General features: G+C 40.2%; 1 protein-coding gene across 2 annotated transcripts in view; it reads left to right on the forward strand.

Annotated features, from left to right (window-relative positions):
- KIAA1549 (KIAA1549 ortholog) overlaps window positions 1-25,187 on the forward strand; it is a 152,682-nt gene that overhangs the window by 66,199 nt on the left and 61,296 nt on the right. For both annotated transcript variants that reach the window (XM_075050876.1, XM_075050877.1), the window contains exons 2-6: window positions 6,850-9,576; window positions 11,068-11,156; window positions 16,971-17,148; window positions 18,663-18,790; window positions 20,207-20,390. In XM_075050876.1, coding sequence (XP_074906977.1) covers window positions 6,850-9,576; window positions 11,068-11,156; window positions 16,971-17,148; window positions 18,663-18,790; window positions 20,207-20,390 — 3,306 coding nt within the window. The remainder of the gene's footprint in view (window positions 1-6,849; window positions 9,577-11,067; window positions 11,157-16,970; window positions 17,149-18,662; window positions 18,791-20,206; window positions 20,391-25,187) is intronic.

Raw genomic sequence — 25,187 nt, forward strand, 5'->3', positions numbered from 1 at the left:
TTGCAGGTGTTGTGTAGGCATGACAAGCTGTTCTGTGCATGGGTTTTGTTCCCAGCCCACTTGTTAGCAAAGTTGTAGTTTTTCAAAGGTAATAATAACTGTTTGGGAGGTGGACCTCACCGTCTGCTTGTGTTTATGGAGTGGGTGGTGGGGTTGTTTGCTCTCCCCCCATCTGTATGCTCTCCTGCCCTTACTGCCTGATCTGGTGGTGTGCTGTTATCGTCTGTGTTACAAAAAGCTTCACTTCGGTTGCAAGTTTTTCCTCTTTTGTGCAAAACAGAATGTGTTACAGTGGTATTAAATACAGAAAAGCTGTGGGTTTTTTTTCTTTTAATGTACCATTTACTGTAAACTACTACAGGGTCCTGTTCTGCCCAAGCAGTGGATATGTTAGGAAGATTTCTGGATCAAAACATAGTTCGCAAGTTTTCTGATGAGGTGTTCCATCAGCTGTGTAGTAGAAGTTGGGACCCCAGACTGCCTACAGCTCTTTAACATGATGGTTACCAGCAAAAGCATCCTAAAGGAAGTTTTGAGGGTGTTTTAAATGTTCAATGAGGAAGAAAATGTAAACGCTAGTGCCTGGTATTATAGGTTCATTGGTGTTGGTTTTTAAATGTGGTACTTGAGGAGTGTCATGATTTATGTTTTGACTCAGGTATGAAATGCGGTTAGACTGCCTTCTACTAAACTTCTTTCTTTACAAAGTCTTCATCAGCTCTGCTGGCAAGCAAGCAAGGGTTTATCTTTGCCCTTCCCTTTGTGCTTTGGTGCATCTTTTCTCCTCATGCAGAGATGGAAGCTTGTGCTCGTTTGCTCTGCAGGAGGGGGAGTTTCTTGTATGCTTGCACCTGGGCAGCAGCTGAGCCACATCTGTTTGCATGTGGATGAAGAATGACTTCAAGAACGTTTCTCTTCTTTCTTGGCTATGTATTGAAATCTAAAGTGTGCAAAAGTGAGTGTGCGTGTACATAGGCACTCACTTTGCATGATTCCTATTAACACGATTATTTTTCTCTTAATATAACTTTTTCTATTTGTTATGAAATTTTATCTTCAACTGCAGTGCAAAAGAGTACTGAGGCAGCATAATTTTTTTTTTCTCTATCTCTCTTTTAGCCCTTCAGGTGGTACAAGCAGCTTAGTTAAAATTTATAAGAGCGTGTAGTAAATGATGCGAGATATGCTCGATCTTTTACAATAAGAAAATGAACACCTTTGAGAAACAGCTCTTAGGACTCCGGATGATTTGTGTCCCTTGCACAGCCTGAGTGCGTGCTGCCCCAAGGGAGCGTTGGGCATGGGTGCAGCATGTGCTCTGGGGAACAGAACCTTCCGAAAGCTGCCCAGACCCCCCAGAGGAGGTGGGAGCTGGAGCTTGGGAAGATAGGAACGATGCAGGCTCCCATTCTCTCCTCTCCCTGGCTTTTGTGTGCCAGGGGTGATTACTGTCACTGTTCAATCCATGCTTAATGCCTCCCAGAGAAGCAAGCTGACAGCTTTTCAGCTGCACATGCTTCTGTGACTGGTATTTTCCTACAAGCCAGACACCTAAGAAATTTAGTTAAAGGCTTACACGAGAGCGCTGTGTAAATTTTTTGCAATGACCTAATGCATACAAGCTCTTTCTGATGGAAGCTGAACTAAATGCTGTTAAATAAATTAGAAAGTTAAGTGTTAAGCTGTATGAGGAAGAGTTACGATTTTTTTTTCAGACGCATTTGCCTCTTATCTGTTTGCCTTGGGTGGTCTCACCCTACGCTACGTTCAGTTATTTCAATTTCTTACTTTCCATTTCTCAAAGAAAAAGTTACATTAAAAAAAGTTATTAAAAGCTTCCCTTAAATGTGATGTGCTACTCTACCCCATAGTCCAGAAGCCGGTTCAAGAGGTGAATATTCCTAGTGAGTTCATAGCTTTATTTTTAATAATTTGGGAACTGTTGTTATCTAGTTACCTAATAGGGATTTTCCCATAATACTTGGAATGTATGTAGCATCAGTTGCCCCTTTGCCTAAAATGTCTTTGTTTGAAACAACGGGCAGCAATAAAAGAACAATTTTTCACCTTGCCTAAAAAATAAAGGTACTTTAACTTAACTTTGTAGATCATTGTGTTAGTACACAGAAGATAAATTTTTTTAAGTGATGTATGTTTTGAACTGGTTTGCTGCTAGTCTGCTGGCATTTTCTGATGTTTGCAAACTTTATTAGCCATTACTTAGTTTCTCAAAAATAATACAGCAAAAATTACGAGTTCTGTTCTCAAGGTTTAATTTTATCACAAATAAAGACTTCTCTGTTACATTTGTTGTTGTTATGCCTGTACCTGTCATCTATAACTTAACATCTTCATAATATAGGAAATTACCTACATTTTAGTAGATATTGATAGTCGTGATAGTGTACAATTGCCACATTTTAATAGCAGAGTGCAGAAAAGTGATGCAACTTTATTGAAGTCACATGAGACGTCAGTGGCAGAGGTGATGTTACATCTTGGATCATGCATTGTAAAATATATGAAAGTATATTTATTATAAATGAAATATTAAAATATGAAAGCATATGAATATATGCATATCTCATTACAAATATATATTTGAAAAATCATCCTTCTTTACTTTATTATAGAGTATAGAATAGACATTACTTTTCAGCACTTGCAACTACAGGAAGGATGAAAACTACATCCCTCTAATTGCTTTCTGGAAAAATGACTGGTCTAGTTCGTGGTTTATGAATGCACATAGTTTTCTGGCAAGCTGACATAGTATATTTTTGTCACCAGAGAAGTCCACAGACTGCAGCAGTCCTTTGCTGTAGTCATGGGAAAGTGCTGTGCTGGTATTACGACCCTTCCCAAATTCACACAAGTCTGCACCAGTGTTAACGGTGCATGGCTGTGCTTCTGTAAATAAGGATTTGGCAGTTGAAGGGATCGTTGTGTTCAGCGACAGGTTTCATTACTTGTGAATTTTGGTCAGGCTCTGACGGGTTTTGGGGGGCAGCAGAAGCAGCAGAGTTCATCACCCCAAGCCCGTCAGCACATTTCCTACGCTGTCACTCCTCCTGCATCCAAATGTCATTGTCTGAGCAGGGGCATTGTACGGGTGCCATCTGTGCCTCCTGTGGCCCTTGCCACAAGCGCTCTCCTTTCCTCCCCTTTGCTCTTGGGATCACAGCTTTGCTTCCGAAGCTATCTATTCTTTTTCACAACGTTATCGGCTTGGTCGAGTTTGGCTTGTCTGATTGCCATCCTGTCACTGTTGCCTAGCTCAATGGCAGTACAGTTGCTGGACGGTGGAACCGTCACCCACAACAACAGCTGTGCAAACAAACAAGTCAGCATTGATATTCATCAATAGCTTTGTGCAGTCGTGGCGTTGAGATGCACCAGAACATGTGCAATCTGTCTGCTTTCTTTGTCCCACGGTATAGCCAGATCGGCTGTTCTGCACCGAGGAGGGCGTGATTGTCATGCCCTGGTGTGCCTTCACCTCCTTCCCTTTTCCCTTTGCTTTTCCTTCCTCTTTGTGGGCTGTCTGGCTGCTCCTGGGCACATCTGCCGCACGTCCCATCTGCTCTCCGCGAGAGGCGCGCAGAGTTCTGACAAGCAGTGTTCAAGTAGTACACTGTTCTTCTGGAGATGACAGAAAACAATAATTTGTATTATTAATGGCATGTCACTAAGGCTTCCTGCTTCTAAAATGCTAAGCAAAGCAAATAGCATGGAACATTGGCTTGCGAACTTGCCGTTGAGTTGTTTCAAAATCCTGTATGCACAAGTGAATTTTTCGCATTCCAGTTACCTCAAGTAACAATGCTCTTACCTTGCCTTACAGCTTGTAACTTTTTCAAGACATGGTGTGTTTTCCTTAAAAAAACCCCCAACATCTTTTTCAAAAGTTGTGTTCCTTCCTTCCTGGTGTCAGTGGCAAGATTCTTTACACTTAGAGGCACGGGTGTATGATAAAATTGTTATTTACTATTATTTTATGTCTTTCAAGGAAAAAATATTAGGAGACTGTGAAGAAAAAACTAATTCTAAAGTCAGAATGAATTTAAAGCCAAGATTGCTCTTGATTCTTATGCATGTCTATTGGACAGCTTATAGTGGTGCAAGTAATTTTTCAGAACATCTTTCTGTGATGTGTAGTCACTTCCAGTAGGATCTTGCCTTGTGACAGCTCTCCTATCAAACTGAACAAAGATAAAGGGAGCTCTCTATGGGTGAAGGAAGAAGATCATACACAGCACAGGCATGTATAGACAGTGAAACTTTTGTTTGTGGAATCACCTCTAGCTTTGAGTCGAAGATTTGTGTAGATATGTGATCAAAAGTGCAGTTAATAATTAGTATGTATTCACCTTTGCCTGTCATATTAACTTCCATGTGTACTAATGCCACGTTTACCATGCTTACTGTGTTGAAGCTAACACAGCTGCCTTGTGTTACTGCCGCAGGGATTTACAATATGAAGCTGTGATGAACAAGAAGAACTTTAGCCGTTAGCATGTGTGCCTGCAATGTAGAACTCGCTGTAAGCAAGCGTGAGGTGTCCAAAGTGTGACCAAGGTGGACAGGATTTTACAGGGCTGGCTAAAAGGAATAGTGCATGTGTATAGGGAGAGAAGTGATTCATTTTGGCAGTGTTTTTTGTAAGCCTTGTAAGTCTTTTCCTTTAGTAACTCCCTGCTTACTCAAAATGTCACAAAGAGTGGGGAACAAGAAAAAGGCTGGAAGCCTTAGTCAAAGGATGGAGTGAGGCTAGGGAGACTTTTCGTGAGGAGATGATGTTGAACAGCTTTTGGTCAGCAAACAGGGCTGGCTCAGGGTCCGTGTTTCGGTTCCGTGCTTGCTAGAAACTGCCTTGTCTGTTACCCACGTTAACCGCTTGTGAAAGCGGTTATTCCATGGTGGCTGCACTGTGCCATGTTCAAACAGCAGACCTCCATGGAGGAAGTCAAGGATGGACTCATGTATTTGTCTTACGTACTTTTACAAGAGTGTACCTGTTTTCTCTCCCTCTCCCGAGAGCATTGTAAGGCAGTATATTTTACCGTCACACTACAACTAAGCATCATAAAGCTGGCAATGCCTACAGTGAGTTTCAGGAGGGAAAAATGGATTGGGACTACTTGAGAGAATAGCACCTGTTATGCTGCAAAACATTGTGCATGGGATCAGTAAAATAAAGTATATAATCACAGCGTTCATTTGATTAAATGTGATTAGTGGTACAGTGGTATTAACTCTGTGCATTAATTCTTGTAATTGTTCTTTCCAGATCAGGAGCTTCAAGATTTATCAAGTCAGTATGTCAGTGCTGGAAAAGTTGTGTCAAGGAATTTAGCAAACAGATCAGGGAGAAGGGGATGAGTACAGCAGTTTATCACCTTTGGAAGGTGTCGTTAGACTGACAACAGTCCATAACAGATAGGTGAGCTATTCCTGCAAGATCTACCATGGGTTACTGAGTTCAAGGTGTCCTCTAAAGGGTTACAAATGTAGTTACAGTTGAGCAGTGTACTGTATCGACATCCAGCACTTTATACTGTGTATGCTCATTTTCATTTTAAACTGGTCCCTGGTGGTTTAACTGGATGGGATTCCCCCCCCTCCCGCCCCCAGCCTTTTTAATGTGCATTGTCAGTAGGTTCCAGCAGCACTGCGTGGATGATCCCAAATGAAATCAGAATGATCAAGTGGGATAGCTAATTTAAGGACGAAGTCTTTGTGTATGTCCTTGAAAAAAATCCTGCAGCAATTTTCTGTGATTCCCTTTAATATTTGGTTCTGAAGGCTATTAATCCAGTCTTGACATTTCAGAAAAGTACTCAAGCAATAATCAACCTTTTCACGGCAAAACGCATTCATGGTTGGAAAAGTTTATATACAGATCTTCTCTATAACCCAAGAACACTTTTGTGAGAGAGGAGGAATTATAGTCAAGTTATGCAAATGATATTAATGTATGATTTTTTGCAAGTATTTTGTTCAAATATCTGGTGAATTCTTAGCTTTTTCTCCTTTGTGTTTGAACCCAGCTATTACTACTTGAATTCTGCAAACTGGAGCAGTTAAAGTTTTGTTGCAGGTGGCCCATAAACAGAGTACTCCTGCAGCGGGTTGTGAATAAAGATGGCCAATTGTGTGATGAAGCAATTTGTCACTGACTGCTAAAAGGCCAGAAGTTAAATGAATGGCTGACAATGTAAGCGTAACTACTGGACATGTTACTTAACAAATTCTTGTAGTTGATATCAGGTCCGCATTTGCCTTACGTAAAGGGAACCCCTCTTCATCTCTCCTAAGTGTCGCTCATTTCTGATAGGAGAGAGAGAACCTGGTCCTTGAAACAGAACAGATCTGCTAGTGAGCCTAATATTGAGAAATAGTAAAACCAGAGGAAATGAAGTGGTACTAAAGGAAAGCAGAAGACCTAAAGTTATGCAAAATTTTTCCCTGCATTGTTCCTTGTTACCCTCTTTGGTTTGTTTACTTTGTGAGACCATTAGCTGACGTGCGCTGTAGCCTTGCATAGTAAGAGGGAGCCACTTTCTGTCTCGCTGGAGTGCTGCTGTAGAGAGAAAAGTAGGTGTGGGGTGAGAAAAGCTCGTGTTGTCCTGCTCGTTTCCAGGGAATGGAGGTTCACAGGCAATCTTACTGTTTGTGCTGACTTGCTCATGGAGGTTTTTCATGTACCAAGAGGTTTTGTCTCAGCCCTTGAATTCTGGGCAGTTGTCTCCAGAAATACTGTGTCTGAGGTTTGCTTATTGCCGTCTTACTACTTGTGGTAATCTGGTGGGTTTCATTTTTTGTTTTTCTCTCTCCCTCTTTATTTAGATGAGAGATCCTTGGAACAGCAAAATTTTTCCTTTTTCTCAATGGACTCAAATGTGCACCAAAGCATATCAGGCAGCAGGACGCAAATGGCCTTAGCAAAAAGTACTTTGGAGTTCCAAGAAAGTAATTTCCTTCAAACGGTTTTATCATCAGTTACCACTCCCTTTGATGTGACTTTATTTAACCAAGAAGAAATGGTCAGGTTTTCAGAAGGGAAAAGTACGCCATTGGTAGATGTTTCTGTAACAAGCAATGAGGCGTTCTTAAGTGACGATGAATTTATTAGCTCATTTCCAAAGGCACCGTGGACTCCTCCACTGAAGTCTTTTGCAGTTTTAACCGATCATCATTCAGTTAATACAGTAGAGCCACCAAGAGAAATGTTAGAAACTGTCTTGCTAACACCTTCATTATCTGTCCTTTTTTCACCATATGATATCTCAGAAACAGCACAGCAAAAGACTCCGTTGAGTGCTGTCCCTGAACGCAGTAACACTCTTACAGAATTGAAGCCTTTCGTACCAGATAGTGAAATGCTAACAGCAAGCAGAGACTTGCCGTTGTACCCTCCAAATACAGCTATTTATTTCACTTCCATTCCTTTAGAGGCAGGAGTTGCAGTGCAGGAAAACATAAATGCAAGTTTAACAGCTCTGCCTTTTGGGGCTGCGTCAGAAGGGTTGCCTCTTCATCTCAAGCTGCTGGATAAAAATAGCCCTGTGACCCCAGATGCCACAGCACAAAGTGCAGACCCTTATGGTGACATTTACGCCGATGTGAATACCAGGGCAGCAGAAATTCTCAGTCTACGGGCCTACACCAGTCCAAGCACTCCCTGGGCCACCCCGGCTTCAGCCTCCAGTGCTGAGCCTGCTTTGTTTCCTATTAGTCTTCCACCTGTGTCCTTGCTTCACTCAGCTGCCATTTCCACAGACTCTAATACAGTTCTTAATGCCAGCCTGTTTACACATGAGTTCTCCAGTATAACACCAAATTTGCCTGCCAGTTCAGAAATACCAAGTCAATCAGAGCTTGTCAGTAAGCTCATGAGTCCAGTGCCTTTCACGAGATCATACAGTTCTTGTCTGTATTGTGACTCAGTTTCACTTCTGCCAGAGGCAGGCTTTTCCCCAGAACATGATGTGGGCTCAGGCGATTACATTGAAACTTTGTCCATCACAGCGTCTGAAGTACAAGGCGTAACTCCGTTTGCAACTGTAATTGCTGACGGGTATGAATTAGAGGAGCCTACACCTGAGATTTTTGATACTTCTTTTCCATCAAGACCAGTTGTTTCATTTTCTTCAAGATTTGCAGAAATGCCGGATTCAAGCGTGTTTTTATTGAGCACTGCGGACACTGACCTTAATGACAGAAGACCTATAACAATTTCTTCTTACCATCAGCTCCCTGGAGGAACATCACTGAACATCTCTGTTGCCCAGTTTTCTCTCCCTGTTCTGGAAACAGTTTCGCTGACACCAAGCACTCATGTAGAACCTCCTGATGCCACCACTGTTCTGTTTGACTCTACCTTCATCCCGAGTGAGCCGGTAGCATCATTTGCAGTCAGTCATACAACTTTGCTGGAGTTGCCAGAATTAATGCCATCAGAATCTGTGGTTTTGCTTGACAAGACTTCTACAAGGGAGGAACTATCTTTAAATAGTTCAGATTTTCCATCCAGTCTTTTATCAACACCATTTCTTATTGAACCGAGCTACTTGTCTTTATCATTGGCCATGCTAAATTCTTACTCTGTCATGCAAAGTGATTTATCAGCACTCTTACCTCAGACCTTGTTGACGGGGACATCAGTACTTTCTGAGGATGTTTCCAGCTGGGACTTGGCTACCGCTATCAGCTCTGCCACTGACGCCGAGGTTTCTCAGTTCCCTCTTGGCCAAACATCATACTTTTATTCAAATGCATCCTCTGTTCCAGGTGCACACGTTCCTGAAATAACACTATCATCAGATTTTCCCTCCGAGTCATCTGTGTTTCTGGAAGGACCCTCCGTATCGCCAGCGGGCTCTGAAGTTGTGTTTACCTCAGCTGTTACAGGAGCTACCTCTCAGTTGGAGCCTTCACTCTCCACCTCTCACCCCGTGGTTCCTACCCTGGTGCTGCCTGCTTCCGACACCCACTCTGTTACCAGCAGCATCTTGCTCAGCGAAACAAATCTGATCTCTTCGTTTACTACCTTTCCGGCAACTCCTGTCTTAAACGTATCTTCATCTCTGCTCTCAACTACTCCGGCTTCTGATGAGGATATTGGTGCTACAGTTAACCCCACGCTGCTTTTAACGTCTCGCAGCGAGGGCAGTGCCCAAACAGCCCTTCCTCCCGCAGACCCCGACAGCCCGACGTCGCCTACCGAAACCAGCAGCGCGATGCCCTTTCCTACCGCATCTCTCTCTGTGACTATGTCGTTTGCTCCCACGCAGTTTCCTCCGACTTCTGGCCCTCCCACTGGATACGAAGCTCCAGCAGGAAGCAGTGTAACTGCTGGTACCGATGCATCGGCTGCTTCCACCACTGTCCCCGCAACCACTGCCACGGGCAGCCGCGGTGTCACTGCTGCAGGCAGCCCGGGGACATTCTCCTCTGCCCCTCTAGCGACCACTACTCCATCTGAACCTGTGGCCGTAACCTCGGCCGTGACCACTACCAGGCAACCCTACGTCTGCGACATCACGGTTCCTGATGCTTACTTAGTCACTGCGGGTAAGATACTCCTAACGTCTTTATTTTGTTTTTCAGAAGCTGCTGTAATGTGACCCCCTGGCTAAATTGCCGGTGTCGAATTAGCTAAGTGAACCTTTCAAAGAAATATGGTGTAAATTTAGACAAACGGCTGTAAAAGCATTGATTTATCATTTATTCTTGAAAATAATAGAATTCACTAGAAAAAAATCCGTTTTGATAGTGAATTTCATATACGTTACACTACACAGAGAATGAAAGTGTCTTCTAAAATTGCTGATGCGTATATGCAAGTATGCTGAATTAGAGGCTGCTTTATCATTTCATGGGTTGTAAGTGAATGTTACTGTCATGGTGCTGTTCTGCCAAACTATTAAATGTTCTGACTGAGTAAGTTTCTCCTTTCAGTTGTTGCTGCTGTTTGTAAAAAAACCTGCATGTGAGGTAATGTTGTAATATGAAAGAAGAGAGTTGTTCTAAAAAATGTTTGGGTTTTGTTACCATTTTTATGATTTTACCGTACTAGCTTATGTTTATATTTTCCCTTCTCCTATACTTACTTCAGTTGGATTTGGTGTGTTTGTAACCAGAAAAAGTGACATGTTTCAAAATTAATTGTCTCAGCATCTGTATTTGCTTTTTTTGGTGTTTTCCTACCGCTTCCTAGCTTGTTAACAAAACAATACCAGTGAACTAATCCAGGGCAGCTGCAGAAGTGCTGCATGTTCTGTGGTAAGCAACCTATTTTGCCCTTAAGATTTATTTGTAGTATGTAAAGCAGAACGAGCATAATCTCATTCTCCAGATATGAAGGTGAGCTGGCTATGCTGGTGATGAGGAAGATTTTGTTTTTACTCCGTAATTTGAGTAGTTTTGTAGGCAAGTTACTGATGGAAAGTAAATGCAGGATGACAACATGACACTTTTCAGTTGTTTCCTTGACCACAGTCACAGTCTCAGTGTGACTGTAACAGACATGACATCCATAGGGATGTAGGGTTTTTAAAGCAGTTTCTTACTCGGTGGATATCCCTTTCAGTAATTAATGACATGTTTGTTTACTTTTTATCTAAGAGAAAATAGATACATATTTTCTGCAGCTTTTTTCTGACCTCATTTGCATTCCATGCGTTGCCTACAAAACTTTAACTGCGTTATGACAGCAGGCTTGTTGTGCACAGGTCAGACTGAATGTGCTATGACTTTCAGATCCAATTTGAATGCCTCAATGGCTCTTTAGAAGATTCTTTTAGTAGAATGCTAAAGACATTAGATATGGAAAAACAGAACAAGAGAGAGAAAATAAACCTGGTGTCCCTTAAACTGTATGTACAGTCACTTTTTAGGATACAGTCACACCTTTACCTATTTCCTTGTCCATTCTTTTATCCATTTGATGCAGTTGATCTCATTGCCTGCTTTTTCATGCATTGCACAATTGAAAATGCAGCTTTGAACCAAAGCCCAAGAGATGAAGCTAAAATGTATTGACTGACTGACATTAATTTCCAGTGCTGGCCCAAAGAGCTGTTCTACAAAATGTCAGTGAATCCATCAGAGAAGTGCTCAGAGTTCAGTTCAGGCGATCAGTAGAGCTAGAGGTAAGTGGTATGAAGTGTGTACAAGTACTACTTGATCAATATACTACAATAGTGGTTTTAGTTCACAGGCTAAAACAGCGATTTCAAAACAACCCATGTGGTACTCTCTGAGAATTTACTCTGCCTTAAATGTTAGTCATGTTTTGTTTGGGTTTTTTTAATGTGACTATGACATCAGCTTTTTTACTTTTAGAATGTCATAGTTTTCTAGGACATCCCTTTCTTGGTTTTGCGAGAGGTGAGCAGGCATTGTCCAGCCTCTACTGCTCACCTCCTTTGGCTGGTGAATTGAAACTGAGCTGAAAAACTTTTACCTTTCAAAATACCTGTTAAAAAGTTTTGTTTCTCCTGCTAGCTGATTATATATTTAGCACCTTAAAGAAAACAAAACCTTCTGCACAGCCTTGTGCTATTTTATGTTGTGAGGCCATCAACACTTGCAGGGGAAGTGGTGGACTCCCAAATGCAGGATTTGGCAGATGAAAAAGGCGGGGAAAAAAAATCAGGCATGCAATGGTAAGATGTTATTTTTAAGCCTTCAAATAGGTGTGACTCCTCTTCTTCCCCCACTCACAGGGCTAGGGATTGCTGCTGTCTTGTTGTTTTTTTGAAAGCTTCCTCTGCTTTGATGTTCAAGGAATCATCTTTGAACAATATTTCAGTGCTGTTTCCTAACCTTAAAGTGAGCGTCTGGTTGAGATAAGGTTTAAAGACCCTATGTCCCTCCTCTATCTCAAACCCTCTGTCTGAGAGGAAAAGACTGTAGAGGTAGTTTGGGAGGTACCTTTGTTGTATAATCAGATACTTCAACACTGGGGACAAAATGAAGTGTTTTAATGGAATTACTGGTGTAGGTGCAGGTTCAGCTGCACTTGCAATTTTTTCATGTCTGCATTTATCCAGTTGTGATAGCCCAGCACCACATTATCTTACTTTGAGTCTATGATCTCATTTTCATCATGAAGTTAACTCAAGTAGCAGTTTGAATGTTGAACATAACTTGAGTTTCTCCATGCACTGAATCCCTTGGTGCCTCTAATTTCTGCTTGCCCATCTGTGTGGGGAAACGGTGTTTTGCCAGCTCCTTCCATAATCACTGCACTCAATAATTAAACAACTCCTGTCTGATGTTGGAGAATATACCTCTCTACTACTCAGTCAAGATAGGAATGTTACGAGTTTCTGCCAAACTTCAGCCACAGTGAGCTGCCACTATAAATTATGTGTAGTTCAGGTCCTTTAGCAATACCTGCCTATAAGCTTTTTAGTTTTTTTTTTTTTGTAAATAAGAGATTTTTCTTCTGGTTTGTGAATTATACCTTCAGACTGTGCAAACAGGCATAGTCAAGTAGAAGTCAAAAGTTCATGATAATAGAACTACACTAATTTTCAGTGACCTTATACACCTCGATAATATGGAAGCACTTACCCTCTTAAAACTAACAGCAGTAAGACAAAATCTGTTGCTAAATATTTGAAGGTTGACTGGAGCAAACATTTGATATCTCGCTTCTTTGTATTTTTGCCCTTTAAATTCCTTACTTTCATGCCCTCTGCTGCCTTGTAAAGCTCTCAATAGGATGTTTTGGCCCTAAGGCTTCTCAGAAGCAACTGTTTTTATAAATAATGCAGTTAGTCTGGCTTCATTCTTTGCAAACTCTTTTTTATTGAAAGGAGAAAACATCTCTGTGGAATCAGTTATGCTTATTTTATGCTAGAATGCTGCTATCGTATGTGTTCTTTTTGATGCCTTGGGTATGGGTTTTGCACTAAAAATAATCACTAGCAAATGTCTTCACCTCTTATGGCGGAATACTAACAAAACTTATTTTAAAAAAAAGCTGTCTATAATATCAGTATGCTGAGTGGTGATGTGATGCAAAATTTTAAACAGAATTTGTCTATATCGCTAAAATTAATTATTCAAACAGACCTGACTTTTGTTAGTTGAGAGTACCCAGGAACCGTGAGTACATTTGCAAGTTATGGTAAAGCAGTGCATTTCTCTAAGCTGCTTTTTTACTGTGTCTCCTATTACAGCTCACAGATGTTGTTCCCATGCTGTGATGTAATGCACAGTAAATCAGGAGGCAGTCTTGTTAAATTTAACTTTGTAGTAATGTATGCTTTAAAAATAAAATCCATGGCAACGATGGATATAACTGCTGCTCAGCTTAACACTGAAAGGAGGATTAAAACATTTTTTTCCCAACTTTTTCACTTGAAACCTTGGTCTCTGCTTCTTTATTATTTCAAACATTCTGAGTTGTTGAAGTGGAAAAAAAAAGGAGGCAAGCCTTGAATCCTGCCTAATGAAAAAAACTTTTGTCAATGTTTTCCAAGCAAAAGTCCTTACAGCAAAGTGAGAATAACCTAAAATTTTAAAGTTCTTTCCAGTTGGTCTCAATGTATTGCATCTGCAAAAGAATAACACCCTATTGTTTGAATAAGAGTAATTTTTGTCAACTTTCTCTAATGTAGACCTTACGATACTTGGGTAAGATCTGTTATACAATATTCCCTTGATTTAGCTTTGTTGCACTGGGGTGTGAAATAAAATAGTGTTGGCAGTGACTTGCTGCCAGGACCCATGGTGCCATTAAGTTCATGCCAACAGGAAAAAGCTTTTTGCCAGCCTCCTTTGTGCTTGGAAATTTTATCATGCAGTATAATGTATACCTCAGCCACTTTGTTGCTCTATTTAATAAAGGGTTTGGGGCCTGTCCTTAGTGTATTGGTTTCTATAATCCAAAGTCAGTAAACCTCTGCCTTCAAAGTAAGGAGATCAGTTCATTGTTAGGCAGTTAAATACTTCTTTCAAAGATGCCACCTTGTGGACTTTTGCTGGCTTCATCATTGCTCACTGCTGCTGAAATTCTGGCTGGTACTGTTTAGGTGTGTAAAAATGGTGCGAGAATTGTTGCCTTAGGATCCTAATGTGCGTAGAAGCAGAAGCTTTGTTTCATTTTTAAGACCTGTGAGCTTTTGTAGCCCATCTTCAGGAAGTTAAACGCTCTCTGCAGGCTCTTTACAGGGTGCTTAATAAGGTGGTGGTGAGGAAATGGGTTGTATATGCTTTCTGCCAGATGTTTACACAGCATAACAGAGTGGAGCATAGGCAGGGATTAGACTGTAGTGAAGGCACATCTAATCAAATATTTCAGTGGACAATAATCAATAGCAAATGCTTAGGGAACATCATAAGGGACAGAGTAAGCATACAGTGATATTTTCCCCAAATACTCTTCTAGCCTCTAGTAAATCAAGGCTTGAAAACTTTCTGTACTAGAAGCGCGTTCTTTTGCGAGGGTAGCTTTGAATATCTCATTCAGTTCCAGGTTGTGTCCTGGAAACAGCAGAGTTGGATTAACCGTTGCACTTTGGAGAAGGGATAGCTTAACTTGAGGTGGTGTAAGGGTTCTCTGCCCCTACTGAAGGTTTCTGCTTTTGCTGTGGGAATGGCTCCAAAGTGCACATGGAGTCTTGAGTGCTTCTCTGGCTTTTGGCCCAAAGTGTTAAGAAATTTGTCCTTTTTTAATATAAGAAATTTGTGCTTGTTTACTTTAATAGGTGGCATTCTAAAATGTGGTGGTTTAGCTAGCTAATCTGTTAGCATCTGTCCTGGCAGTAGAGGTGAAACCTCCAAGAGAGGGTTGGATGGACAGTTGGGTTTGTGAACTGTTAGTGCTGTGCCGGGAGGAGTGATTCTCATTCGTGAATCGAGAGTCATGAGCTGTGCTTATCTATCCTAGACAACTTTGCAAAGTTCTCTGTGAATTAGCTTGTAGACAGCATCATGCTGGCATGGCTATATTATTTTTGTCATCTGAATTAGGTTGTAGAGAGCTAACTCTAGACAGCCCTGCAATATCTCAAGCAGAAATAGCTATTGTTTTGACCTGTAGTGGTTCTAATCTACGTACTTCAAAATTACACTTAAAAGTTGTGGGTTTTTAAAATTTCCATTCTTCTGGAGTTGCCGTTGCTTGCTGTGAAGCAGAAAAGGGAAACAGTATTAGCTGTTAAGATGAAAAAGTTGATGCAAAAGTCCAGTGAGGTGTTCAGGGTAGGCTGCTTTCATTGCATCTATGGGGGACTGCAACAGGTCAGAGATGGAGACAGCTGAGTTAGTTATCAGAGGCTTGCTTTCTTGTCTGAAACGCCTAACTCCAGTGCAGAAGTGTATGCTGGCTACACTAGGCCTCTCTTCCTCAGCATGTATTGCTTTAGAAATCACCAGCAAATTGTCACTGAGATTTGTAATTCTAATTCCTCTTTTTCTTGCCTTTTAAGTAGTCTCCTTTGCAAGTAACGGGCAGCTTTCTTTTGGCATGTCTTACCCATTATAACTGCTGTTTCCATTTGACAAACTGAAGCTGCAGAGATCATTTCGTCCTGAGATAAAAGGATAAAATTTCAGATAAGAGGAACTGAAAAAGAGGTGTGCATATTATTCATATCAAACAAATTTGAGTTCTATGGGTCTAAATCCATTTAAAATAAAAACTGTATGTCGCATATATTTGTGGACTAAGAAGGAAGAAAGGAATAATGAGCAGCATAGATTATTTTTTTTTTATTTCTTCTGCTGCTGAGGTAGTTTCTTCTGCTATAGATGATCTCTTTGAAATGCAAGTTTTTTTAGAGGATAGGAAAGAGCTGCTTGCTGTCTCATCTAAACAGCAATTGCCATCACTTTACACTGTTGCAGAAATACCAGTGTGGAACATCTGGGTCACCGTTTAAGTAGCACTGTGCTTTTCTATAAGACTGATCCTGAAGTTGAGGATATCTAACATACCTCTTCACCAGCACAAAGCCTGCAAGGTGCTAGCATCTCTTAATCTAAGAGGTGCACATTTATCAGAGCCTTTGGGTCTCTGGTTTAGATTATTTATTTATTTGTGATGCCGTCATGTTGGATATCTCAAAATATTTTAGTGTGACTGCCTTAGGCAAATAAAACAAACTGGGGAGTAAACCAAAGAGACAAAAACCAATGTTGGCGAAACAGGTGTCCTTGATATTGAGACAGTTTCTCTGAAGAAGAGAAGACATGGCAATATGTTTAAGTAACTAAAAGCCTTCAGTTTGTTTTTGCTTAGGTGACAGAGAAATGATGGATAATAGTGTCTGCATGGAAACATTCACCTAGGTTTATATTTAACTTACAATCTCATTTCTTTTACACAATGACTAAGGCTCCTCAGGGTTTTTAAGAAGACTCAAAGTCAGGAGATGAATTGGGAGAGGAAAATTGTAATTGTGGTAACTGGTCTGAAATAAGCAGATAGAAGTGTTCTCTGGAAGAAAGCGTTCTTCAGTGTGAAAATTATGTCCATAAAACACAGGTTCTGTGTATTTTGCTTCTTGACTATCACATGTGAATGGTATAGGATGTATTCGCTATGCAGTATATGACTGAAATGCAGAAGCCATGCAAGCGGTTCAATAAGTACGCAGCAATTTTGTATGGGTACTCTTATGTACTCCAGGGGAATGCAGGCGAGGGGGAGTGCTACTATGCTGGGATGTGATAAAACAAGAAGTGTTGAGTTTGGTGTGTTGTACTGAAGGGATTCTAGTAGGTGTGCTTAGCATGGGGGAGTTGCCCCTCTGATGCACTGGAGCAGAGGCTGCAAGGCGCAGCATTAGCAAAGTGTTTGTGCTTCTGCTCCCTCTTTGAAAAATAAAGATTGTATTTTTCTACCGCTTGATGATGTGGCTTTGAAATGTGTGAGACTATGTAGGTCTAAAGTGTTGCCAAATTTCACATTGAAATTTTTTTAATTTATTTTTTTTCTTTTTTTGTAGGTTTATAAAATTTCCCCTAAATTTGCTTTCTTGGTGACATCAGGTCCTTTTGTTTACACGGCAGTAGCTGTCATAAATGTGCTTGTGAACAGCAGTCTTCTTCGTGGTGAGGCCCCCATGATCCTCTCACTTCATCCTTCTTTCACTGTGCCAGATAACAGATTCCAAGTTCAGACAGGTGAGTTCTTCCTGACACGAAGAGGAGGAGATGTAGCTTTGTATTGATTCACACTTCTTCACTTGTGATCAAGTATGCAAGGTCAAGTCAAAACCCTGTGTTCTGTTGCTGTGAATCTTAATTCTTGGTTGTTAGTGAAATACTTGCCAGATCCACGGTTGAGAGATGATAAATTGTAAACAGTTAACCCCATAATTTCATGGTTTTTTCAAGAAAATTTTTTTGGCATGTTGCAAAATAAGTGTGCTCTTTCTTGCTTCAAAAGGTGAGAAAAGAAAAAAAATTGTGAAACATTTACTTATAAAATCACAGTGCAGCTACTTTATAATGCTCGAGTCAAGTTTCAAATTATGTTTACATTAAATGCTACTTTTTAGAATTGTTATAATGTAGGAGAATTGGTGAACAGGAGGATTGATTGCTCATGTATAATGTCACTGGGAGGATTGCTCATGTAGTATTCAGCTTTCCATGGCTGCTGCATGGCAGCAGTTTATGTGAAGTCCATGACTACTAGTGATCTAAAGTAAAATATTACCCATTTAATAGATTTTGAGAGTCAGTGGTATCATTTAAAATCTTCTTCAGGCACTGTTTGCATAACAAAACCACCTGCCTGTTTGTTTGCCTGTGTAATGAGGTAGTGACAAGGATTGAGTATATAGGCAGTGAATGTCAAACTTGGTGCTTTTGTTCAGGTATGTTTCATGTGTTGTTTCTGCTCTATTAATAACTGTATGGTAAGATGTCACTTCTTTAATTGTACTGGTGTCATGTCTTTTTCCAATGCTTAACATGGTTATATAGGTATACAATAGACATATTTTCTGTTTGTGAACCTTGTATAACATTGCTATTAGGGTCTGTAACCTAATCATAGCATTTCTTTGGGCAAGACTATATCAGGAAATCCGCAGATGTGCATGTAGTTAAGGTCTGTGTGCTCACATTGCTCTACGCTCACTCTCTCTCCTGTGCTCTTTCTCTCCTGTGAAAGACTTTAAGGTATATGTATCTAGATTTGAAAGATTGCTTGCTAATTAAGTTTTTTGAACGTGTTAGACTGATACTTAATGGACCCAATATGTGGTCTTTTAGACAAGCTAACTACTATATTTCAGGCTACAAGAAAAAAGAGATCTGTTGCTTTTTTCCTTAAGATTTTCATTGATCTCTTGGGTACTAAGGATTTCAGTGTGGCTGATTCAGTGTTCAAGTCGTGTAAAATTAGCCACATATATGTAGTGAAGGTCTTTCAGTATGCAAGAGGAGCCAGTGGGTATTCTGTCCCTAATATCTTTTGGTAATCTAATTACTGCTGCAGCAGATATTAATGAGTAGCGAATTTACTGCACCAACACAAAATGTATTTCTACTTTATTTTTACTCAGTGTTTCACTGAATGTGTCCTGAATTCCATGAGAAAGTGATAGTCCTGTGGTTTCTCTTGCTCGTTTTGTTCTCTCTCGTGGAAGTACTTGTCTGTAGCAATAACGTGTACTCTTTGCCTTCAGTCCTTCAGTTTGTGCCTCGGAACGTGGATGTTGGGTTCTGCAACTTCAGCCGGCGCATTGAGAAAGGGCTGACAATGGCATTCATGGAGGTGAGCAAACACCAGGAGTTCTACAACTTCACTGTGCAGGTAAGATTATTATATTTTATGTCTGTCCCTTTTTCTCCTCACCTTTGGTTGTCCTGTGTTTCATACAGCCTGTAAAATGAGTTAGGTGTTCACTGGCTACCACTTGCCGTCTAGATCATGTAGAACTATGAGGCCTTGTCATGAAGTCAGTTGGTTTTTTTCCGCCTACCAAATAATATGGCATTACATATCCCTCTGGTTTCAGGCTTTTTGAAAAAATGATCCAAGATGATGATTTATATCCAAAAGCATATTGATTATAATAGCGTTTATAGTTTTTCATGTAAAGGCTACCCCAACCCATATCAAAGTCATTCCCATCAGATTTTACTATTACAGAGTAAGGTGTGTTTAGAATGTTTCTGTTGTAAAACAACTTCAGGTCTCATTGCCACTCAGGGGATCCTGGTAGAGAATATAGGAGTTATATGCACACTGCCATTATGTGAGCAAACAGGCTAGTTGCTCCTGAGGTCTAGAAATACTTACAGTGCTATATGATGTCCATGGCAGCTGCTACTGGAACTTCACATATGAAATGTATTGCATATGTGCTGGGTACTGAATCACACAGCAGAGCTTAAAACTCCCTGGAAAGTCAGTAATTCAACTTAATGAGACCAACTGTTCTTCTGTCTGAATTCTTAAATTTAATCTAGCTTTATTGTAATACCAAAATTAGTAAAAATTTTATCGTGTTTTTTAACTGGCACCATAAATGCCCATCTGTGGTACCCTAAAATAAAATCGTAGCAGGAAAAATGGCATAAACTTTATAGTTCCTAAAGTACTATATAGTACAGTTCTGAGCACTTTCCTGTATGTACAACTGAATGACACAATGTCACTAGATAGACTGAAGACAGAACATGCAAAACTATTTCTTAGACTACCAGCTCAGTGAACTTTTAAATACTTCCTTACAGTCTGGAAGAGGTTTGTCTACATGAACACAGTTGCTGTGTACATTGGTGCCACAATAAGGCTTCTAACCAGCGCTAGGGTCTGAGTGTGCAGAAGGTTTTGACCAAGAGAACATCCATTTTCAGAACGCTTCTTTATCATGGTCACTTCCTGTCTGTTCCACGCAGTTTGGTATTCATCTAAGATTCCTTTATTGGAAGATTTATTTTGCTGACTGTCTGTCTAGGTGGTTTTTTTTCATAATTTTCTGGACTGTAGCTTTCAGATAATACTGAATTATTATTGACCTTAAAGGATAACTCTTAGAAAAGGAATTCCCATGTAACTTTGCCTTTTCTGAGACTCAGCAGGCTGAATCAGTCTGGAATAGAAGTTCCTCTGTTTTTATGTGAATTCCCGCCCTTCATTTTAGGAAAAAAAAATGTGTCAAGGAAGGAATGGAAATGCCAATGATTTGATTCTGCTGACCCTTCTTCAATTTTGTCTTTTCAGATACTAAATATAACTCTGAGTAGGCCTGGGGTAGCGTTTCGACAAGGCCCCGTGAGCATTGTTTTTGCCATCCGAGATAGATATGGTTTTCTAAATGGGTCTGAAGTCAGTGAGCAGCTAAGGAACTTGTCTGTGGTGGAATTCAGCTTCTATCTGGGCTTTCCTGTGCAGCAAATTGCTGAACGTGAGTACTTGCTGTTTGCCAAGACCACAAAACACTTTTTTTAGTATTTTTTCCTCTCTACAATTTTAAGGTAATTTTGTGCATAAGTGATAATGCAGCTTCAAGTACCTAATTTGTATCATGAATTCTGCAGAGCAAATCCATGCCCCTCTCTGCTCACATACTGCATATCAGTGTTACAGCAACTTGTTGCTTTTGTCATCATCCTTTCCTTTTGTGCTGGGCCAGTTGTGTTTAACCTGGCTTCGTTAGTCCATGTGTCTTAGTCCAGATTAAAAAAAAAAAAAAGTCACTTCGATCAATATTGTGGTGAAGTGCCATCCAGGGTTTGTCTCTGTGGTCATGCTACAGGGGCCTTTGCTGCTTCTCAGCAGGGTTTACTACCTTGGGCTTTGCATCACACTTAACTGCAGCTCTGGCTTCTAGAAAGCCTGGGACATGGGCAACATAAGCTTGTATTTGCCCATATAGTCTGTCTGGGTTATCTGTTAGTCAGCAGCAGTGCATTTTTGAGTAGTCTATTATCTTTTAAGGTATTACCTTTTAAGTATATTTCTCACTTCTTATGTACAACTTGCACTGCAAGTTATTCTAGTCCATGGCCATCCTAAACTTAGATTAATGGGAACTGCCTGCATAGCAGAGTTTGCTTGACACTCAGCCGTGACAACTTATGTTTGGTTAGATTTTTCAGATGACCTCAGTCTCATAAATAAGCCAAGTTTCTAAACTCAACACTTATCCTTGTACACTAATGGATTGTTCATGACAGAAGTGACTCATGAACATAAGCAAGATGATGAGAGAACAGTATTTGCCTTTCCCCCCTGGTGGGTGTTACTGTTAACTCAGTCCATTAATTCCTCATTTCTCCTATCTCACTGTGCTTTCCAATGCAGATTTTTAATTTTCAGACTTATTTTTGTGAGCTATATAGGTGCATAACATCTGACACAGTGATTCTTGCTATACAGTTAAATGTCTAGTGCAAAATCAGGCCTAATCGTAGCTGCTGTTCATTATGCAGCTGTGTAGTAGTATGCCAATAAAGATACTGTAAAGAGAGTGATTGTCAACAGAAGTTGTTCTCTATAGTGCCTTTAAATATATGTAAGATGATTGCACAGGATACTTTCCCAGTGACTAGAGGTAGTTTAAACGTACTAATTTTCTGAAACTTTTTGTTTTTATTTTTCAGCATTTTTGAACCCTCTGCTCCCATAATAAATTTTAAAAAAGTACAAGGTTGCTGACTCATTTGCTTTAAACATTTCTGCTCTCATTCAGTCTCACATAGACTGTACCTGTGTGGTGGTAGCTGTATTTAATTGAGTCAGGACCAAAAGCCTTGAGAATCCCTGTCCATGGGTGACTAGCATTTCTTTTGTTCCTTGTGAGGCCATAGAACTTCTCAGGTTGTGGGCCGTGGTCTTTATCTCTCACTGAATTCAAATTAAATGTTGCTCTCGCCTTGATTGCTTGAAAGATGTTTCTCTTTACTCTGTCATCTCTCTTGCACCTTTGCCCTAGAGTTTATTTAATTTTCAGTTTCTTGGGTAGTATTTTTTTGTGTTGTGGGGCTTTTTTTTTTCCTGGAATGTATGCATATCTGGTCCTACAGTTTTTTAGTTTTGTCCACATATTCTGGAGTGATATTTGTAGTGAATTTGCACATTGCCCCTTGCTGAGAATCCATGTTCTGGATTGTGTGATGGAGCTACAGTGCAATTACATGGTAACAGAATTTCTACCAAAGCCTGTGTATCCTGAAAGACAGGCTGGTCATGGGGGAAGAACATTCCTATTAAACATACATGTACACTGTTCTCCTTATTTTCCTTTCCTGATGGTACTTAGGAAATTTGAAGGTAATTTCTTTAGTGCTCATAGCAGGAGCTCTGCCTGTGTTACCTGCATGCTTATAGTGCCTGACCAGTGGGGCTGATTCCTGGCTGATGCCAGTGGAGCTCTGGTAGCTCACATGTTAATGAGAAAGATGTGCAAAGTAGAATGAGTGAAGAGGTCAGGCAGTGTCTTTTTGGAAAACAGTCCTGTCCCCTTCAGATTACTCCTCCTTTCCTGACTACTCTGAGGATTTGCAATGAAGTGATGTAGATGTTGGCTGTTGTGGCTTGGCACATTTGGCCTCTGTTAGTACAGCGGCATGTCCGAGCCAGTGGGTGAGTTAGTTCTGTAACTTTGTTTCCGAAGCTTCAGGAATTGTTTGTTTATTCCTGCTGGTGATTTTTAACAAGTATGCTAACAGTGTGGTAATTTCATTCCTGCAAATTCAGCACAGGCCTCCAGACTTCAAACACAAAATTATTCTTCCTCCCTTCAAATCCACCAAATCTCCCAAACAATACCAAACCTCAAATCCTCAGGCAGACCCTTAGTGTAGGAAGGCAGTTACTCATCAGTGGTGACTAAGTCCATCATGATACACACTCTATTCCCAGGTTCTCCTACTTGGAGCTCTTGAAAAATGCTGTTTCTTTGGTGTACATCCTCAGTAGTGGAGATGATGACAGCTGAGCAAGCTATGTATACACCCTTGCTGTCAAAGACCCCACCTAACTGCTGCCATAGTTCATTGAATGAATGTTGGCAACAGAGCATTGCATTTGCCTCAGAGATTTTAGCCAGAGCTGCTTGTTGTTGGTGTCTCTTGGTTTGTTTGATAGAGAAATTTTGAAGATGACCTTCAAATTTGTCTAGACTGAATTTTCAAAACATTTAATGTTGTATTAAAATAAATAAAATAAAATACATGTAATAAATCAAATGAAAAGAAATATATTAAATTTCAATTTAGTAATTAAGAATTTTTGGGAACAGTGAGATCTTCCCAAAGTTTGTAGTGTAGAAAACACGAAGATTTGGTGGATATGGTGCCCTAAATTAAGGAGCATCTTGTCAGCATTTGACTTGCTTGTTGCTAGAGGAACTCAAATTTACTATAGATTGAGCCCACTGCAGGACAGCTCATTTTGAATTGAACTTGTCTAGTTTGGTCTCAGTTGCACTTTGGTGGTTTTGTAGCCACTGTTTTGGAGTACCAGACATGATGCCAGTTGCTAAGTCAGCAAAGTGGGAACACAGTTTCTCAGCTTGTTGGAGCTATGGGTCCACCAGTCAGCAAGCACAATAATGAATGTAGTTCATACGCTTCTATAAGTGAGGCAACCACACTCGGTTCTTTTTTTAGCTGTTTCTACAGGTTTTTTGCACTGTTCCTGTGACCGTATTTTGAGCCAAAGGATTTTAGATCTTCGGTATTCAGAGCCAGAAATCATGTCCAAAGGCTCAGCAGCATTGGGAGATCCTTCTTGAGACATCTTACTTGGCAGTCTGTTGAGGACGACCAACAGCCAGATCCTCAAAGTTACTTTGGCAGGAAGATGCCTAAACTTTTTTTGTTTTCTAGGCACTGAACTCTCTGCGTTCATGTTCTCCCTTGGTCTACAGAGCAGTTGTAGCAGGGAAGGTGTTGTGAAGATCTTTTCTTAGATAGGTAGCTGCTTTGCTCTGTGCAAATTAATATGCAACCCTCTGCTTTTCAGTGTGAATTTTTGGGGGAATTTTGGATATTTACATACTGACATATAAATAATTTATGTATGTTATTGTTTATATGTAAATATGAAATGTTCCATGCCGTACTGTTCTATGCCATTTGTGCCTTAGATATCAGGCATGCTAACAGTTAATACTCTTGGTGGTGACTTTTTCCCCTTGAGGGCTCTGTATATAATTTTGTAAGTTTTGTAGTCTGCATCTGAAGAAAAAGAAATGATTTGTAGGTGAGCTGAGCTGTCAGGGGGTTGAAGTTGATTCACACTAAGGAAAAGCTACTTGTGTAGTATCACTGTATCTCAATACTGTTAAGTGAAGTGAGACCTTGCCATCGATATCCCAAATATAAGCCTTGTTTGAAGGAATGTATTTGCTCCCTGCCACTTGTTCACTTCACATTGCCTTTCACACACAGTCCTTTTACTGTTTTGTTTGGGGTTTTTTTCACATAACTAATATGTACTATTTATACTTTCAACTGCAGTACATCATTAACAACAGGAGTTTTTTGTCAGCTTTTTTCCACTCATTTAAGTGTCAGGGTCAGTAGTGAAAGTTGTTAATTTGACAGAATGGACTGTTCTGTGCAGAACAAGGCCCTTGGAGTGGCCAAGCTTGGAAACTTCCAGACTTTTTTCTTTCCCCCACAGACTTCTAAGTGACTTCAGCAACATGCTTATATTCAGATGCTCAGTTTATAACTTCCTGCATGTTTATTTTGCATTGTCCATCTTACATCTCGCATTTTAGATTGTAAACTGGTTAGATGGTCATGAACTACATGTCAGCAGAAAGAAAACCAAGTCTAGTCATGTTTTTTGGGTGGTAGTTCATTAAACACAATAAGAAAGAATATATTTGGTATCTCTTTATGACTGGAAGATTTCTGTGAGGACAGACAAAGGCTAGCTGTGGACTACATGAGGAATATTGGCCTTCATGAACTTACCCCCTGAATAAATCTTTGTTTTTATTATTACTTTACATAGAAAGAGTTGTCTTGGGACTTGCTATTTTTTCAGTGCCAAAAGTAGCACTTTGATGGGTGGCATCTATTTTAGATATCTTGGAGATGTTGCAAGGCCAATAGGATAACATAAAATTGTACAATACAGTCCAAAGTCTGCAGAAATATTTGGCAGGTTTTTTTCTGGGTGGATTTTGGATCAGACTTTTAACAGATACAGTGTGTTACTATTGCCCACACCCCAATATTTGCAT

The sequence above is a fragment of the Buteo buteo genome, chromosome 19 (assembly GCF_964188355.1).
Source record: "Buteo buteo chromosome 19, bButBut1.hap1.1, whole genome shotgun sequence".
NCBI classification, from domain to species: domain Eukaryota; kingdom Metazoa; phylum Chordata; class Aves; order Accipitriformes; family Accipitridae; genus Buteo; species Buteo buteo.